The sequence below is a fragment of the Ovis canadensis genome, chromosome 10 (assembly GCF_042477335.2).
Source record: "Ovis canadensis isolate MfBH-ARS-UI-01 breed Bighorn chromosome 10, ARS-UI_OviCan_v2, whole genome shotgun sequence".
NCBI lineage: Eukaryota > Metazoa > Chordata > Mammalia > Artiodactyla > Bovidae > Ovis > Ovis canadensis.
In genome coordinates, this window is record NC_091254.1 from 86,172,943 (window position 1) to 86,192,411 (window position 19,469).

The following is a 19,469-nucleotide window of genomic DNA, read 5'->3' on the forward strand; positions in this document are numbered from 1 at the left end:
ATGAATTTGGACCCTTAGAGGCCATTCATGCTCACCACTAGAACAGCCTAGTATATCCAAGGATATATCTGAGTGGTGGTATTTTTTTCTAGATGTGGTGATGATGTCACATGTATTAAAGTGACTGTTGCTTTTCTCTGGCCACAAAGAGAATTGAATCTGAGGTCTATTTTGTTTGTACTTTCAAAAATACTATGACCAATAAACCTCATGCCTACTACAGTCTTTGTCCTCTCTGTATTTTCTTCTCAGCTCTAGGCCTTCCAAAGATTGATCACCTTAGGAATATGACAGCAAGTCAACATTTTTGGAGAAGTTTATTTTCTTATTCCATATTCTCCGTTTCAAGCTCTGCTTCTTCTTGGTAAAGACTTACTGTTATGACATTCTTGAGCATTTATGGGAGACTAAGATGACACCAGCCTTATGACAGAAAGTGAAGAGGAGCTCAAAAGCCTCTTGATGAAAGTGAAAGTGGAGAGTGAAAAAGTTGGCTTAAAGCTCAACATTCAGAAAACTAAGATCATGGCATCCGGTCCCATCACTTCATGGCAAATAGATGGGGAAACAGTGGAAACAGTGTCAGACTTTATTTTTTGGGACTCCAAAATCACTGCAGATGGTGACTGCAGCCATGAAATTAAAAGATGCTTACTCCTTGGAAGAATAGTTATGACCAACCTAGATAGTATATTCAAAAGCAGAGACATTACTTTGCCGACAAAGGTCCGTCCAGTCAAGGCTATGGTTTTTCCAGTGGTCATTTATGGATGTGAGAGTTGGACTGTGAAGAAGGCTGAGTGCCAAAGAATTGATGCTTTTGAACTGTGGTGTTGGAGAAGACTCTTGAGAGTCCCTTGGACTGCAAGGAGATCCAACCAGTCCATTCTGAAGGAGATCAGCCCTGGGATTTCTTTGGAATGATGCTAAAGCTGAAACTCCAGTATTTTGGCCACCTCATGTGAAGAACTCATTCACTGGAAAAGACTCTGATGCTGTGAGGGATTGGGGGCACGAGGAGAAGGGGACGACAGAGGATGAGATGGCTGGATGGCATCACTGACTCGATGGACATGAGTCTGAGTGAACTCCGGGAGATAGTGATGGACAGGGAGGCCTGGCGTGCTGTGATTCATGGGGTCACAAAGAGTCGGACATGACTGAGCGACTGAACTGAACTGAACTGAATGAAAAAAGTGGTAGACCTTTTAATTAACTAAACCAAACAAGATTATTCAATAAGATATTCCAAAGATAAGATCGATTTGACATTTTCTATTTCATGCACCATGAACTGGTATATTGATATCAATGGAAGTACAAAGGAGCTGGGATTCGAAATCAATGAAACTGAAGTTTTCTCTCCTCATTACTGAGGCTGTTTTACCCTGAAATCGGCAGTATCTATCCCTGTCCTACATCATACAAAAACATGCAATTGATTCTGATTATAAGGGCTAATGAACCATGTGCTAAGCACACAGCAGGCCAGCCAGCTTTAGAAAACCAACCTTGGCCTAGCTTGTTGTAGCTAAGGAACAGAACTTTCACAAAATCTTTTCAAAATAATTAGCAATCACTGTCAAAATGTGACACCTCTTTACTGAAAGACCTTCTGAGGATAAGTAACATAGCTGAACCCAACAGGACACCTTTATAAAATAAGTTTGCAGAAAAGAAAAACTAAAAAGATACATCTTTGCAGTAAGAGTACTCTGCCTCTGAGACTCAGCTTACTTCTCACTGGGAACAATGGAAGCCTTTGCCCATAGGTTGCACTGCACAGAAATTCATTGCTGCATTTCTGTGTGTAGCTTTTGATAAATGCATTTCACTTCCAAAATGAACACGTGGAAAGTTGCCACAGCTTGAATCACTAAAAAGCATACAGAACTAAACCACAACAAAAAAGCATTCCGAATGAGCATTCTAAATGAGGAGATGAGAGCTGAGAGGACCCAACACCGTTCTTTAGAATCTCAAGTTCACAGACAAAACAAAGGCTGGATAGAAGGTATGTCTATGGTATTTCTATCTTTTTGTTTTAAAGACACCTTACAACAGAGCAATTGCCACTTAAAAAGAAATTCTTACAAAAACAAAAAAGACATTTTCTGAGATGACTTTGATCCCTTACTTGAATTATTGGCTTAAAGGCTTTGTATCCTCAATAACTGCTCTTTATTTTCCTTGTTCAGCTATTACTTTTCAATTTATCATTTATTAATCTTTTCTTTGTAAGTAACCACACCTGGTCTTATCAAAAAAAAATGGTACAACAAATACTTGTCTTCTGTGGTAATGGGTTTCCCTAGGGGCTCACAAGAAGAACCCCTGGAGAAGGGCATGGCTAAAAGAAAGCTGAGCACCAAAGAACTAATGCTTTGAACTATGGTGTTGAAGACTTTTGAGAGTCCCTTGGACTGCAAGGAGATCAAACCAGTCAATCGATGCTGGGAAAGATTGAAGGCAGGAGGAAAAGGGAATGACAGCAGGTGAGATGGTTGGATGGCATCACCGACTCTACAGACATGAGCTTGAGCAAGCTCTGGGAGGTGGTGATGGACAGGGAGGCCCGGCTTGCTGCAGTCCATGGGGTTGCAAAGAGTCAGACATGACTGAGTGACCGAACTGAACTGAACTGAACCCACTCTAGTATTCTTGCCTGAAGAATTCCATAGACAGAAGAGACTAGTGGCTCCTGTTCATCGGGTCACAAAGAATCAGAAATGACTGAGCAACTAACACGTTCTCTTTTCTGTGGTCATAAGACACATAATTTAGTTCATCTAGGCTATCTTTCCATGCGAGGTGATTCTGTTATTAAATGCCCTCACAGTAAAGAGAATCCATGCCAGACACCTGGAAGGCAGAGGGAGAACCACTTACCCAGCATGTCGCTGCTTCAGACCAACCTTGACATGACTGTGTAGATACTCCTGCCCCAGGTGTTCCTCATGTTAACTCAGCCTCCCAATCACAACTGCACCTTTCTCTTACAAACATGACCTTTCACTTAAGATAACAGGACACATTGTCAGGCTGAAAGGATCACCCTCAGCCCCTGTGAAAAGACCTTAAGAAACAGACTCTGTGCTCTTCCTGTGAGAACTCTGACAGGACTGTTACATTACCTGGATGAAATCAAGAAATGTCAGGGGCAGCAAGTCGTCCATATCGCCAATGTCTTTAGAGAAACGATTCAAAATTCTTCCTGCAAGAACAGGACACAAGAAATTACTTCCCCAGATAAGCCCTTTAAGAGAAACAATTCATGGACAAACCAAAAAATATTTTAAAACTATATGCATTTATTATAGAGTCATATGAAATAAGCTGATGTCAGTGGTAAAGAAAGAGAAAATAGGATGATATCTAAACAGAGATAAAATTCTACCAAATAGCAGTGGGTGGGATGTTGAAATTGAGCCCTGATTTTTAAAAGAATGGGGGGAATCTTCTTGGCAGCATCAAGAAGAGTTGGTGAATTTGAGAATCTTCTCTCTTTTTAGATCCATCCTATCTAAGACTCATTCCAAGTGCTAAGTCAGTAAATAAACACTTGCAAAATACGTCAGTCCCAATCATTATACTAATTTTGCTTTAGTTATCAAAATTAATTTTGATGTGATACTTTTAAAATAAACATTGTTATCTCTCTATAACTTTTTTTTTCCCACAAAATGGTTCACAACAACTCACATTTCAGGAAATTATAGATTCCTGTAGTCTTCATGATGTGAGTTTACTATCATGGTAATGTCATTATTTTCACAGGTGTACCAGGTGTGACAAACATAGACTCATGCTTAAGCATCTAAGAAGACCAGAGGGATGTAGGCAGGAAAATGGCAATATTATATAATGACTAAAGATCACTTATCATTATTGATTTTATTTCCCTTCTCAAAATCCACAAAAACAGGAAGACTAGAGCTAATTTCTAATGAATATCTAGTCCTTTAATGATCAAATTTTTAAAAATTGAAGCTACACACACGCACGCGCACACGCACACACATGACTTTGGTGTAGCAACTCCTGTTACCTAGACCACTGAATTTCTTTTATAACTGAGACTCCAGGAAGCCAGCCTGCAGGTGAGACATGGGAACCTGACCTGCTCTTCCGGACCTCTGTCAGAGATTACTTCCTCCCGAGGCCTGCACAGCAAGCCACAGCTGGACCGTGAATGAGCAGCAGCTGAGGGCTGAGTTTCTGTGGCCTGACTGTGGCTCTGCTGTCCTCCACAGGGCACCTGGCTGGCAGAAGCACAGGGTCTGCCCATGCCAGGGGCTGGGGCTGCTGGAATATTTCACCCTTAGCCAGGCTATCACAGCCTGTGTCTCAATTTTCCTTTCTCAGGTTTAGGAAATACAGACTCCAGAAACTGTCTCTCAGTGACACTTTTGCAGGCCCAGTGACAACTTTTCTGAGCCTCTAGGAATGCCTGCTTTAGAGGGCAAATCTCAGGATTTAACAGGCTCATGCAGGTGAAAGAACCCAGTCACGATGCCACATAAATTACCAGGTGCTCAACCACCAGTGTAAGATGATGACTCTCAGCCCCAGGTTCTGCAGCATCACGTCCCCTGGGAAAGTCCACCAGGAGCTGCAGGAGAAACTTGGTAAAATGCAGATTCTGATTCAGGAGTGCTGGGGGAGCCAGAGAATCTGCATATCCTCCAAGCTGGCAGGTGACACCCTTTCTCCAAGCTGGCAGGTGACACCCTTTCTGCTATTGTCCAGGCGGTTTAGAGGGGCAAGAAACTGGGTTATTATTTAATCAGTTGTGCTTCAGGAACATTAAAATCAGATGGGCAGTTTTGCAGATATTCTTACAAAAGTTGTGACCCCTCTGGTCATTTTTATACTTCTCAAAACAGCAATTTTGAAATAAAATATATGTCAAAAATGTTAAAAATGTGGTTTAAATACTTGTAATTTATTTGAAAAATGCAACTTTTAACATTGGCAAGATTCAGAAACACTACAAGTATGATTTGGCTTAGAAAGTGTTGAAGGCAGTACTGAAAATTTTTTAAAATAAAGTGAACAGTATGTAAAAACTACCCCTTTACCTTTCACCGGATATGTGAACCTTAAGGTCTGAGAGACCAAGGGTTGGCAAAGAGTATAGAATACAAGAAGAACAGAAACAATGAGAAAAAACATCTCCCCACATGGTGACTACACAAACTGAACCTAATATCAAAGATCATCAAAAAACTAAGCAATTATTCACCAGTGAGCTGAGTGTAAAAAAGTGTGAGATCAGAAAGTTCAACAGTTTCTTCCTTGCTCTAAGAAACATTAAGAGAACATATGGTGCTTGCAGAATATTTCCTCTGGCTTTGGGATAAACCGGGCTTCCTAAGGGGCTCAGTGGTAAAGAATCTGCCTGCCAATATAGAGAGAAGCAAGAGACAGGGGTTCAATCCCTGATTCGAGAAGATCCCCTAGAGGAGTAAATAGCAACCCACTCCAGTATTCTTGCCTGAAAAAATCTCATGGACAGAAGAGCTTGGTGGGCTACAGTCCATGGGGTCATAAAATGGACACAACTGAGCTACTGAGCACACTTTAACTACAGCTGTGATTTCAAGTTCACAGCCTTGTAGTCATAAAGTTTTCTCAGAAGTCTCCAAATGAAATATTAAATCCTTATCATGAATTCCTTTCACATACATGCCATAACTCTTCATCCAAATAACATGAGGTCCCTGATGGAAGATCTCCAGGGATGTAGAGGGAAGAGGGATTCAGATGAACAGGGGGAACCCAATCCATTTTCAGACTGGTCTGTGTTAGAGGATTTCTCACATTAAACTGAGTCTTGTCTTCCTAAAACATCCTTACTTATTCTGCCCTTATAACTGTACAAGGTGAATCTAATTTCTCTTGATATGACAGCCTTTCAAATACTTGAGTGAAATGAATCATATTCTTTGTAGCAACTTTTCCTTGGTGCCTCAATGATCCCTCATAAGGCATGGTCCTATACTGTCTGCAGTCTCTTGACCAGACCCAGACAGCCAGTGTCAGTTAATGCCTTGTGCCCAAGTCTTGATTACTTTAGGGTAAAGTGGTATCACCACCTCCCCTCATCCTGCATAGACAGTCACAAAGCTACAACCACAGTAAATTCTAGAGGCCAGATCATGTTTTGGACACATCACTTCCATCTGTAAGCACAGGTAGATTTGGGGGGAACAATTTAACAATAAGCGTAAACTACTCTAAGAGTGCATCCCTTCTGACCCAGAAAATCCATGTCTGGGATTACATCCCCAGGAGTCAGTAAGTGCATCAATCTGTTGAATGTGGCATATTTATAAAGTCATCTGAGCAAGTCTGAAACAAGTCTGTAATGTATTACGTGCAACTTTAATTTTTTTTCTGCCCATTCTTATTTCTCTACACTGTGTATTATTTGTGTAAAAATGTAAAGTAGAGGGAGGAGGAGGAAGAAAGGGGTGATAGAGAGGATCAGGGGAAGGGAAGAGAGAAAGGCAGAGAGAAACAGCGGTAGAGAGATAACCCCCCTTGAAGACCATGATATCCAAGAACCAATCAGTGTCCTCCTAACTGCTCTGGATCACAGTTTTCTGTCTTGTCCACAAGACAGAATATCACAAAAGATGCCATTGAACTTGTCAAAATACAAATTCATGATGATTTTAAGAACCAAGTCTATACTCTAAGCTAGATTCAGTCACCTTTAAAATTCTGACACCTGACCCACAACTAGAATGTCTCAGCTTAGTTATAAACAAACTGTTTCTTAAAACTTTGAAGTTCCTACATCTGGTCTTTGCTCTATCTTTTTAAGCAACAAAAATTAAATATTTATGTATCATAAAATGTCAAGGTATATTTTTACTGAGGTATATTTTACATCTCATAAAATTCACCCATTTCAGGTACACAATTCAATTGGACTGGATTTTAGTAACTTTACTGAGTGATGCAACCACTATCAGAAGTCAGTTTTAAGATATTTTTATGCTCCAATTAAGATCTCTCCTGCAATTTCCAGTGATTCCCTATCCCCCTTCCACCCTCAGGCAACCACTACTCTACTTTCTTTCTCTATAAATTTGCTTTTTCAGAACATAACATCCAAATGGAATTGTATAATATGGGGTCTCTGGGTCTGGCTTCTTTCATTCAGCCTAAGGTGCCTAAGGTTTCTGCGGTTCACCAGTGACATAGTATTTGTCTTTTTGAGTGCTATTTTTTTTTTTACCAAAGAACTAGTCTTATATAATTATAGTTAAATTGCTCAGTCATATCCGACACTTTGCGACCCTATGAATCACAGCACACCAAGCCTCCCTGTCCATCACCAACTCCTGGAGTTCACTCAGACTCACGTCCATCGAGTTGGTGATGCCATCCAGCCATCTCATCCTCTGTCGTCCCCTTCTCCTCCTGCCCCCAATCCCTCCCAGCATCAAAGTCTTTTCCAATGAGTGAACTCTTCACATGAGGTGGCCAAAATACTGGAGTTTCAGCTTTAGCATCATTCCCTCCAAAGAACACCCAGGACCAATCTCCTTTAAAATGCACTGGTTTGATCTCCTTGCAGTCCAAGGGACTCTCAAGAGTCTTCTCCAACACCACAGTTCAAAAGCATCAACTCTTTAGCACTCAGCTTTCTTCACAGTCCAACTCTCACATCCATACATGACCACTGGAAAAACCATAGCCTTGACTAGACGGACCTTTGTTGGCAAAATAATGTCTCTGCTTTTTAATATGCTGTCTAAGTTGGTCATAACTTTTAGTCATCAGAAAAAAAAACTCCATATCAGGTCACGCCACACCTGATCTTGCAAGTAAGAGCAGATATGTTCTGTGACTCTTCAATATTGTGAACTTCTTTATACGTGTCCATGGTTAGCTTCATTAATGGTTCCTGAACCTAATTTTTTCGAAAAGAATCTTCCATTGGTTTGACAGCCCTGCAGAAAGTCAGACACCAGGAGTGCAGTGCCAAAGCCAAGCTTTGAGTCCAGTGAAGTGTAGAGGGGCAGGGTGGGGAAGATAATAAAAGTCTCACTGTCCCACTGAGAAGTTGGATCTACATCCATGCAACACATTGAAAAAGAAGCACAGTCTCTCCAAAGAGGCATAGCAAACATGCCATGCAGGGGCACAGATTAAAACTGGGCCAAAGAGGAGTAAAGCCTGGAGATGATCACCAGGCTGAAAAGGATCCCTGTGTGCATGAGAGAGCCACTAAGGGAGGAGGGCCAGCATGGACTTCCTGCATCATTCTACATAAACTAATTCAGCTTGGGTGAGCCTGAGAATAGGACCTCAAGCTATAGAAGTCGAAGTTTCATATTTTCTTTGTTTTTGTTAGAATTAACAAAACTTAATTGCTGTTAGAATAGGTCATCAATACGGTGGCTGCTCAAAGAAGGTTATGAAACTAAAAGAGCAACAGAAATATTCATAGGAAACCACCAGTGGAAAACCGCCAAGTAATGGTCCTCCTCTGGCCTTCAGCAGCAAGACGCCTTTAGGTAACTCATTCAACCTCCACTGAGAGGAAAATCCCTCATCTGTAAAAGGGAGATGATGAAAATCACAGGATAAAAGATCATGAAGATGAAAGAGATTATGTGTATGCAGATACCATCTAAATTACGAAGTTCAGTTCAGTTCAGTCGCTCAGTCATGTCTGACTCTGCGATCCCATGGACTGCAGCACGCCAGGCCTCCCTGTCTATCACCAACTCCCAGAGCTTACTCAAACACATGTCCATCGAGTCATTGATGCCATCCAAAAATCCCTTCCTCTGTCATCCCCTTCTCCTCCTGCCTTCCATCTTTCCCAGCATCAGTGTGTCTTTTCCAATGGGTCACTTCTTTGCATCAGGTGGCCAAAGTATTGGAGCTTCAGCTTTAGCATCAGTCCTTCAAATGAATATTCAGGACTTATTTCCTTTAGGATGGACTGGTTTGATCTCCTTGCAGTCCAAGGGACTCTCGAGAGTCTTCTCTAACACCTCAGGTCAAAAGCATTAATTTTTTGGCACTCAGCTTTATTTATAGTCCAATTCTCACATCCATACATGATTACTGGAAAAACCATAGCTTTGACTAGATGGACCTTTGTTGGCAAAGTAATTTCTCTGCTTTTTTTTTATTATTTTACTTTATTTTACAATACTGTATTGGTTTTGCCATACATCAACATCAATCTCTGCTTTCTAATATGCTCTCTAGGTTGGTCATAACTTTCCTTCCAAGGAGTAAGCATCTTTTAATTTCATAGCTGCAATCACCATCTGCAGTGATTGTGGAGCCCAAAAACTAGTCTCTCACTGTTTCCCCATCTATTTGCCATGAAGTGATAGGACCAGAGGCAATGATCTTCGTTTTCTGAAAGTTGAGCTTTAAGTCAAATTTTTCACTCTCCACTTTCACTTTCAGCAAGAGGCTCTTCAGTTCTTCTTCACTTTCTGCCATAAGGGTGGTGTCATCTGCATATCTGAAGTTATTAATATTTCTCCTGGCAATCTTGATTCCAGCCTGTGCTTCATCCAACCCAGCATTTCTCATGATATACTCTGCATATAAGTTAAATAAGCAAGGTGACAACATACAGCCTTGACATACTCCTTTCCCTATTTGGAACCAGTCTGTTGTTCCATGTCCAGTTCTAACTGTTGCTTCCTGACCTGCATATAGATTTCTCAAGAGGCAGGTCAGGTGGTCTGGTATTCCCATCTCTTTCAGAATTTTCCAATTTGTTCTGATCCATACAGTCAAATGCTTTGGCATAGTCAATAAAGCAGAAATAGATATTTTTCTAGAACTCTGTTGTTTTTTAGATGATCCATGGATGTTGGCAATTAGATCTCTGGTTCCCCTGCCTTTTCTAAATCCAGCTTGAACATCTGAAAGTTCAAGGTTCACATACTGTTGAATCCTACCTTGGTGAATTTTGAGCATTACTTTACTAGCGTGTGAGATGAGTGCAATTGTGCAGTAGTTTGAGTGTTCTTTGGCATTGCCTTTCTTTGGGATTGGAATGAAAACTCACCCTTTCCAGTCCTGTGGCCACTGCTGAGTTTTTCAAATTTGCTGGCATATTGAGTACAGCACTTTCACAGCATCATCTTTTAGGATTTAAAATAGCTCAACTGGAATTCCATCACCTCCACTAGCTTTGTTCATAGGGATGCTTTCTAAGCCCACTTGACTTCGCATTCCAGGATGTCTGTCTCTAAGTGAGTGATCACACCATCATGGTTATCTGGGTCATGAAGATCTTTTTTGTATAGTTCTTCTGTGTTGTCTTGCCACCTCTCATGTGAAAGGTGTTATTCTTATTGTCATTTGAGGACTTTAGAGCTTTGAAGGGCATGAAAGATAACCAGGCCTAGTCTTCCCAAATTTTATCCTGGGAAGCATCTGAGATTTAACAGAGTAGCCTTGGAGAATGAAGGAGAAGTAGAGGAAAAGACACCCCCTCTGTCTCCCTTATTGTCCATCCCTTGCAAACAGAGCCCTTTTCATTCATCTGGATGTTCACCTTAGAGATGGTAATTCAAGAAGGGGGTTCTATAGCAAACAGAAATATTCAAATTCGTTTGTAGACCAAGTTTCTGATGTTGGAGGAGATAAGGTCCCACCTTTCTCAGGATGATGCAATAGTATTAAGCATACAATATTTCATCATGGGGTGGGTGCTACTGCCAAGCCATCCTGAGATTTCCATCCAGCAGAAAGTGGAGACAAGGAACCTCACTTTTCAGGGCAATTTCCTACAATATCATTTTCTGCCTCTTATTTTCACTAGGGATAGTGCCCATCTTACCTCCCATCACTCTTGATTGTGTACCCTTATTCTGATAAAATACTTTTTTCTCTCCTTTGTTCACCCACTAAGAAGGTCCTCAGTCCCCACCCACCCTGTCCAGATCTCAACCTTAGCCCTTTCTTTTCCTGAGACTCTTGATAACAAATATAGCTCCCAGGAATCTTCCACTCACTTGAACTCCTTTAACTTTATCAGACAGGCTTGGAATAATTACTCCTCTCCCAGGAAACTGCTAGAGCCTTGACCACAGCTAATGGAGCAAAGTACCAGGGGGTCCTAACCCACGACTAGCCACCAAGTCATTCTGATTTCCCCTCCTGAGAATTATAAGGCCAGGAAAAACCAGAAGAGTAGAGTAGAGTCACCACACCCAGCAAAGGTGAGAGACCAGGGAGCTTGGGCACACGCACGCATCCTGTGACAGTGGCTCCAGTACCCATGAGGACCCCAGTTCCTAGCTCCAGGAAAGTCAGCATTGCTCCAGGTGCGCAAGACGTCCATTTCCTTTCCATCAAGCCCTCTTCCTTTGAACTAACCTGGGTAGATTCTGCCATTAGCAACCCAAAAGCCTTGACTAGAACAGTCACCACAGGTAAAACAAAAGACTGCATACTAAAATTAGTTGGGGAAATGAGACTTTTTTGTAAAGTTAAATTTTCAAATTACTACTTAGGAAGAAACTATTAGTGAGAACTTTTTTTCATAAGGACTACAGAGTTTTGTCATCTTAAAAGCTGACAGAAATATATCTTTTCTCGAAACTCAGATCTAAAATTTTGAGCACCAATGGTCTCATTGGGTTTTCTCTTTTTTTTCCCCCTCTGGTCTGATTTAATTGTTTTTAAACATGGCAATGTCTTTGGGGTTACTATTGGTTGCCTAAAATGCACTCCAACCCCCACCTATCCACTATTTTCTTTAAAAAATTTAAAACACTGTGCTTTCAACTGATACATTTTGCTGTTGCCAGCATCTTACTCCACCCTCAACCTTTATGTTTATGGCTGAGAACCAAGGATACCCTGCAACCAAGTGGGGCCCAGAAGAAGACTCCACAGGCTCTTAGCAAAGCCATAAGCAACTCTCATATTTAAAGACATAGTTTTTCTGACACTTTGTTTGATGAGGAACTGTTTCAGTGTCCTTTCAGATTCCACCAGAGACCTGGGTCTATCCTCAGAACATATTATAATATAATCTATTTAGTTGTTTAACTACTGTCTATGTCTACTAGCCTTGAATTCACGTCTAGATTATACACCTTTTGTAAACATGGACCACATTTCACACACAATCTAAGATATGAAGCCTTCTGTGCTTCTGGACTCTTACACAAAAATAGGAAACATATTAGTAAAATGAGTATTTTAAAAGTGGCTCTTACTGATGTAAGACTGTAAGATATGTAACCCACTTAATGACCATCTTGGTACATGTCAATATGTGGAAAAGTTGGAAAGATTAATTCTGATCACTACGGAGTCTACCAATACTCATGTCTTCCTTAGATCTCCCAGGGATCTGCTTAAAATGTAAATTCTCAAGATCATGTGTGAGGTCTGAGATTCTGGATTGCTAACAACTCTACAGTGATGCTGATGTTGCTGGGTCCAGGGAAAGAAGAAACTGAACATTTCTGTCACCCATACCCACCCCTGGGAGCTAAATAATCTTTGTCCTAATTTACCTCTGTGTTTGTTTTTAAAGCATCTAGTATTTGACAGAGATATTTTGCAGCTATGCTTTGAGAGATATGCTGTGGCCAACCACCCTGAACCACCTCTGACTTAACTACAGGAATGGCCATGCACAGATGAAACTGGAACTATCTGAAAGTTATTTTTGCTTCATTACCATGTTAAGATTTCTACCCAAGGTGGGAATTTGTGCTGGACTAGGCACAGTTCCCACCATGTGCAAAGGAGTGTGGATGACTGCACATGTTCCAGCTAACCTGGCTGTTCCCAGAAATCTCTGCCGCTTTCCTAGAGCCCCAGTGACATGCCTGCCTCCTATCCCTTAAAGTTCTTCTACTCCCACCTCCCCTTTGGGAGAAGATGTGTTTTGAGCATAAGCTCTCCCTTTATTCCTTAATCAATGAATAAAGTTTCTGCTCTACTATATACAACCGGGTTTAAAAAGTAGCATTTGTGATTCCAGGCAAAGAACCCATTCAGGAGTCACTGACCCAGTGGGAATCATCTATACCTTCTGTCTCAAGAACATTTAAATTGATCTTGTCTTATCTACATGTATAACTATTGCCCTTTTAAATTCCATTCTTTACTTTCAGGGGCTAACAACCACTTGTCTTCTTTTTATTCACACAAATTAAATTAGAATATAGAGTAGGGGACGACAGAGGATGAGATGATTGGATAGCATCACCAACTCAATGGACATGAGTTTGAGCAAATTTGGGGAGACAGTGAAGGACAGGGAACCCTGGTATCCTGCAGTTATTGGGTTGCAAAGAGCCGGATATGACTTAGCAACTAACAATAACAGACATTGCTAGGACAGAGATTTTTGTCTATTTTATTCACTGCTGTTACCCCCGTGCCTGGACCAATGCCTCACTGCTGCTGCTGCTAAGTCACTTCAGTCGTGTCCGACTCTGTGCGACCCCATAGATGGCAGGCCACCAGGCTCCTCCGTCCCTGGGATTCTCCAGGCAAAAACACTGGAGATGCCTCACTGGAACACCTCAAATAGAAGGCACTTGAATATTCTGAGTGAATCAATAAAACAAGCTCTTCTACTATAAATAAGTGGTTTGTCCTCAAATTCCAGTCTCTATTGATATTTTGAACAATCTCTCTTTTTATTTTTAAGCTGTTGTTTTCTAACCTGGAAAAATTCATTTCAAAGTGAAGCATCTGGTCCACCATATTGTCAGCAAAGCTCATCATGTTGATATATGGCAAAACCAATACAGTATTGTAAAGTAAAATAAAGTAAAAAGAAATAAAGAAATAAAGGTAGAATCTGCTGCTGCTAAGTCACTTCAGTCGTGTCTGACTCTGTGTGACCCCATAGACGGCAGCCTACCAGGCTCCCCCATCCCTGGGATTCTCCAGGCAAGAACACTGGAGTGGGTTGCCATTTCCTTCTCCAATGCATGAAAGTGAAAAGTGAAAGTGAAGTCGCTCAGTCATGTCTGACTCTTAGCGACCCCATGGACTGCAGCCCACCAGGCTCCTCCATCCATGGGATTTTCCAAGCAAGAGTACTGGAGTGGGGTGCCATTGCCTTTTCTGGTAGAATCTGGGAAATGAGATAAAGTCTAACTCCTTTTTCCCTTTCAGGTTAGTCGAATTTCATGTGCTTATAGAGTACTACGTGCAGAAGCCTTGCACCTAACTCTTCAGATCAGAGTCCCTAGAGGGAAATGGCTTTGAGATGGTGGTGGGGGGTAGGTGCAATGACAAGAAACCTGTAAAGCACCCTTGCTTAGGGCCGCCTTTAGGGGAGAGAACAAGAACTTTAGAGTACAAGCTCGTACCTCTCCATTCTCTGATCAAGGAACCAAGATTTCCTTTACTTCTGAACTGAACTCAGCCTCATTCTGTTGGCACAAGCAACACCAGGTAGAAAGACACATGTTGGAGACAGATTCACCCAGGTTATAGAGACTCAGAAAATTCATATCAACACATCTATGATACACAGCCATTTTACTGGACACACTGGAAACCCCTATTAAATATCTGCTACTGAAGATAAACCAGTAACATCATAGGTAGGGCTGGTGTTAAGCTGATATGAACAGTGATGGCCAACCAGCCTTTGACAGTCTGGGCTCTTGATTGGGTACTGCCTGCTCCACTGGATGCTGAATACATTAAATATTCAAAGAGTTTTAAAAAGTTACAGGAATTCTCTCTTACCAAACCATAATTAAAGTAAAACATTTAAAATAACTCCACTTCAAAATTATATTATGTAAATTACTGGCAGTTGAATGAATTGATTAACAAATGAGCAAATGACTGAAAGAATGAATTGGGACAGATGGTCTAAAAAAAAGCATAATTGGTTAGGAAAGTCCAGGACTTGAGAGCCCCCTCATCCCAGGTCTTGTTCTGTTCTGTAACTTGGGGCAAGTCACATTGCCTGTTGCTAAATATGGTAGGAGACTGACCTTGAAGGAGAAGGCACACCTCACATATGGCCCCAGGGAACCCCTCTGCCACAGCCACCATAAATGCTTTGCAACAGGGTGTAATTGATACTTTACTTTTCCTAAGTATCAAAGGCAGGGGTAGTGTACTGGGAAACTAGACCAGATTAGTTCCTTTACCTGTGGATCCCATCCATATGTAACACACACTATCACATAGGAGTTTGGCTAACAGCTCAGTCACTGTCAGGAATGAACAGTAGAGAAATTAACAGGCAGAAATATCTCTAAGTGACTGAAACACTGCACATTTGATGAAAGCTATGGAGCATGTCTGCTAGAAATGCTCATGGACTCAGCTTCATGATTTCTGAGGATTCCTAAACCATGAACCACAGGAAGTGGGGTGGCCACAGAGAGATGTGGACCAGGTAAGAATTGCTGATTCTGAGGGAACAGGACACCACCTGTCACAGGACTCCTCCTGCTACAAGAATGCACGACTATCTCCAAGAAGGGTATTTTTCTTGGCCCAGTGCACCTCAACTATCTTTCAAGGCAAAATGCACAGTCTCCATCTCATACCTCTGGGAGAATTTTAACTGCCAACAGATGAAACCTCTATCCTGCAGCAGATCTCTGAAACAGATAGTGTACAGAAACTATTATCACAAAAATCCTCTGAAGTCCTTACAACCTATTTTGGCTTTCTTTTTCACCAAATTATTTCCAAGTAAGTTCTGCAGGATGATAGAATTACTGGATTTCAGAGCTTCAGGTCTCTCAGATATGACTGAGGTCAAATGTCAAGACTCACTTCCTGCCTGATAAACACAGCTACTAGCAGCCAGGCGTTAATGAAGTAAGTGCTGTCTATCTTCACTCAGAACTCTTAACCAAGAACTATATATTTCTTCATCTCCCTCAATACCACTATATAACCCAGCCAGCAGTTTGCTGCACTTAAATGATTCATTTAATAATGCTAATTGGGCAGTATTTATAGGAGAGTTGTATTTGTTCTGTTGTGTACATTATGCCTTTAACAGCTTTAAATATATAATCTACAGTTTATAAAAACTAACCAAGAATCCTATTTTTGTCCCAGGCTGTTTTAACTGTATTTTACCGAAGGAGAAGTTCTGAAGTATCAGAATGCCCATCTAATAGAAATGAAGAAGAGCTGCCTGAAATTAACTGCAGTGAACAAGCATGAAATGTCTCTAAAAACATTCTGTAAATAACATTTGAAGGCTTGACAATCTAAAATTCAGTTCAGTTCAGTTCCGTTGCTCAGTCATGTCCAACTCTTTGTGACCTCGTGAGATACAGCTCACCAGGCCTCCCTGTCCAACACCAACTCGTGGAACCTACCCAAACTCATGTCCATTGAGTCAGTGATGCCATCCAGCCATCTCATCCTCTGTCGTCTGCTTCTCCTCCTGCCTTCAATCTTTCCCTGCACCAGGGTCTTTTCAAATGAGTCAGCTCTTTGCACCAGGTGGCCAAAGTATTGGAGTTTCAGCTTCAACATCAGACCTTCCAATGAACACCCAGGACTAATCTCCTTTAGGATGGGCTGGTTAGATCTCCTTGGAGTCCAAGGGACTCTCAAGAGCCTTCTCCAATACCACAGTTCTAAAGCATCAATTCTTCAGCGCTCAGCTTTCCTTATAGTCCAACTCTCACATCCATACATGACTCCTGGAAAAACCATAGCTTTGACTAGATAAACCTTTGTAGTCAAAGTAGTGTGTCTGCTTTTTAATATGCAATCTAGGTTTGTCATAATTTTCCTTCCAAGGAGTATGCATCTTTTAATTTCATGGCTGTGGTCACCATCTGCAGTGATTTGGAGCCCAAAAAAATAAAGTCTGCCCACTGTTTCCACTGTCTCACCACCGAAGAGGAACTAAAAAGCCTCTTGATGAAAGTGAAAGATGAGAGTGAAAAAGTTGGCTTAAAGCCCAACATTCAGAAAACTAAGATCATGGCATCCGATCCCATCATTTCAAGGGAAATAAATCAAAAAAGATTTTCATGACCCAGATAACCATGATGGTGTGATCACTCACTTAGAGACAGACATCCTGGAATGCGAAGTCAAGTGGGCTTAGAAAGCATCTCAATGAACAAAGCTAGTGGAGGGGACAGAATTCCAGTCGAGCTATTTTAAATCCTAAAAGATGACGCTGTGAAAGTGCTGCACTCAATATGTCAGCAAAACTGGCATTTGGAAAACTCAGCAGTGGCCACAGGACTTGAAAGGGTGAGTTTTCATTCCAATCCCAAAGAAAAGCAATGCCAAAGAACACTCAAACTACTACACAATTGCACTCATCTCACACGCTAGTAAAGTAATGCTCAAAATTCACCAAGCCAGGATTCAACAGTACGTGAACCATGAACTTCCAGAAGTTCAAGCTGGTTTTAGAAAAGCCAGGGGAACCAGAGATCAAATTGCCAACATCCATGGATCATCTAAAAAACAACAGAATTCTAGAAAAATATCTATTTCTGCTTTATTGACTATGCCAAAGCATTTGACTGTATGGATCAGAACAAACTGGAAAATTCTGAAAGAGATGGGAATACCAGACCACCTGACCTGTCTCTTGAGAAACCTGTATGCAGGTCAGGAAGCAACAGAACTGGACATAGAACAACAGACTGGTTCCAAATCGGGAAAGGAGTATGTCAAGGCTGTATGTTGTCACCCTGCTTATTTAACTTATATGCAGGGTACATCATGAGAAATGCTGGGTTGGATGAAGCACAGGCTGGAATCAAGATTGCCAGGAGAAATATCAATAACCTCAGATATGCAGATGACGTCACCCTTATGGCAGAAAGTGAAGAAGAACTGAAGAGCCTCTTGATGAAAGTAAAAGAGGAGAGTAAAAAAGTTGGCTTAAAGCTCAACATTCAGAAAACTAAGATCATGGCATCTGGTCCCATCACTTCATGGCAAATAGATGGTGAGACAGTGGAAACAGTGAGAGACTTTATCTTTTGGGGCTCCAAAATCACTGCAGATGGTGACCACAGCCATGAAATTAGAAGACGCTTACTCCTTGGAAGGAAAGTTATGACCAGTCTAGACAGCATATTAAAAAGCAGAGACATTACTTTGCCTACAAAGGTTTATCTAGTCAAAGCTATGGTTTTTTTCAGTAGTCATGTATGGATGTGAGAGTTGGACTATAAAGAAATCTGAGCGCCAAAGAATTGATGCTTTTGAATTGTGATGTTGGAGAAGACTCTTGAGAGTCCTTTGGACTGCAAGGAGATCCAACCAGCCCATCCTAAAGGAGATCAGTCCTGAGTGTTCATTGGAAGGTCTGATGTTGAAGCTGAAACTCCAGTATTTTGGCCACCTGATGCAAAGAGCTGACTCACTTGAAAAGACCCTGATACAGGGAAAGATTGAGGGCGGAGGAGACGGGGACAACAGAGGATGAGATGGTTGGATGGCATCACCGACTCAGTAGACATGAGTTTTGGCAAGCTCTGGGAGTTGGTGATGGACAGAGAGGCCTGACGTGCTACAGTCCATGGGGTCGTGAAGGGTCAGATATGACTGAACGACTGAACTGAGCTGATCTGAACTCCCATTAGTCTATCAGCTTATTTCTCAACAGAAATTCTACAAGGAAATGGCCTGATACATTTGAAGTAATGAAAGGGAAGAAAGTAAAACCAAGAATACTCCACCCAGCAAGACTCTTGTTTAAGATTTGATGGAGAAATCAAAAGCGATCCAGATAATCAAAAGTTCAGAGAATTCAGCACCACCAAACCAGCTTCACTATAAATGCTAAAGGAACTTCTGTAGGCATGAAATTCAAGAGACAATAAAGACTTACACAAAATAAACCCAAAGCAATTAAGAAAATGGTAATAGGATCACATATATTGATAACTACCTTAAATATAAATGGATTAAATGCACCAAAAAAGACAGAGACTCACTGAGCAGATGAGAACATGTTGCATGGATGCATTTCCATTTACCATGTTACTCTGCTTGATCCCCGCAAATTGTATGTGATTATTGTATATTATTAAGTTAATCATGTTCCCTTTATGACTTGCAATTTTAATTATCCTTTTTTTTTTTTGGTCTGGCTATTGATTTATTTGATAAACATCTTTTACTATTGTGATTATGTAACCATTACTCACATAATACCATTGTATCAGGACTGGTCAACAGAAAAATAATAGAAATCTGTAGCATCAAAACTGCTATTTAATACAAAAACCTGTAATCACTTTTTAAAATTCAGATGTGTATCAGAATTATCTTGGAATTTTTTATAAAATATAAATACCCAGGTATTGATTTTTTTCTCCAGAACTCCAGATGTTTCTAATAAGCAGCCATGTTTAAAAACAACTGGACTATATGGTGATCTTTTAATTTTACCTAGCTTGTTTCACTCCCATTTCATTTGTTTTCCAATTTATCTGTCTTTTTTATTGATGTACTTTCTCAACCCCTTA

General features: G+C 41.0%; 1 protein-coding gene across 11 annotated transcripts in view; it reads right to left on the minus strand.

The window, feature by feature from the left end:
- The window catches only part of LOC138446669 (ATP-binding cassette sub-family C member 4-like), a 217,477-nt gene that overhangs the window by 96,658 nt on the left and 101,350 nt on the right, over positions 1-19,469 (minus strand). For all 11 annotated transcript variants that reach the window (XR_011259504.1, XR_011259500.1, XR_011259501.1 and 8 more), the window contains one exon: positions 3,135-3,214. Coding sequence is in view for 4 of the 11 variants with exons in the window: in XM_069601897.1 (XP_069457998.1) it covers positions 3,135-3,214 (80 nt within the window). In the remaining 7 variants the exon portion in view is untranslated. The remainder of the gene's footprint in view (positions 1-3,134; positions 3,215-19,469) is intronic.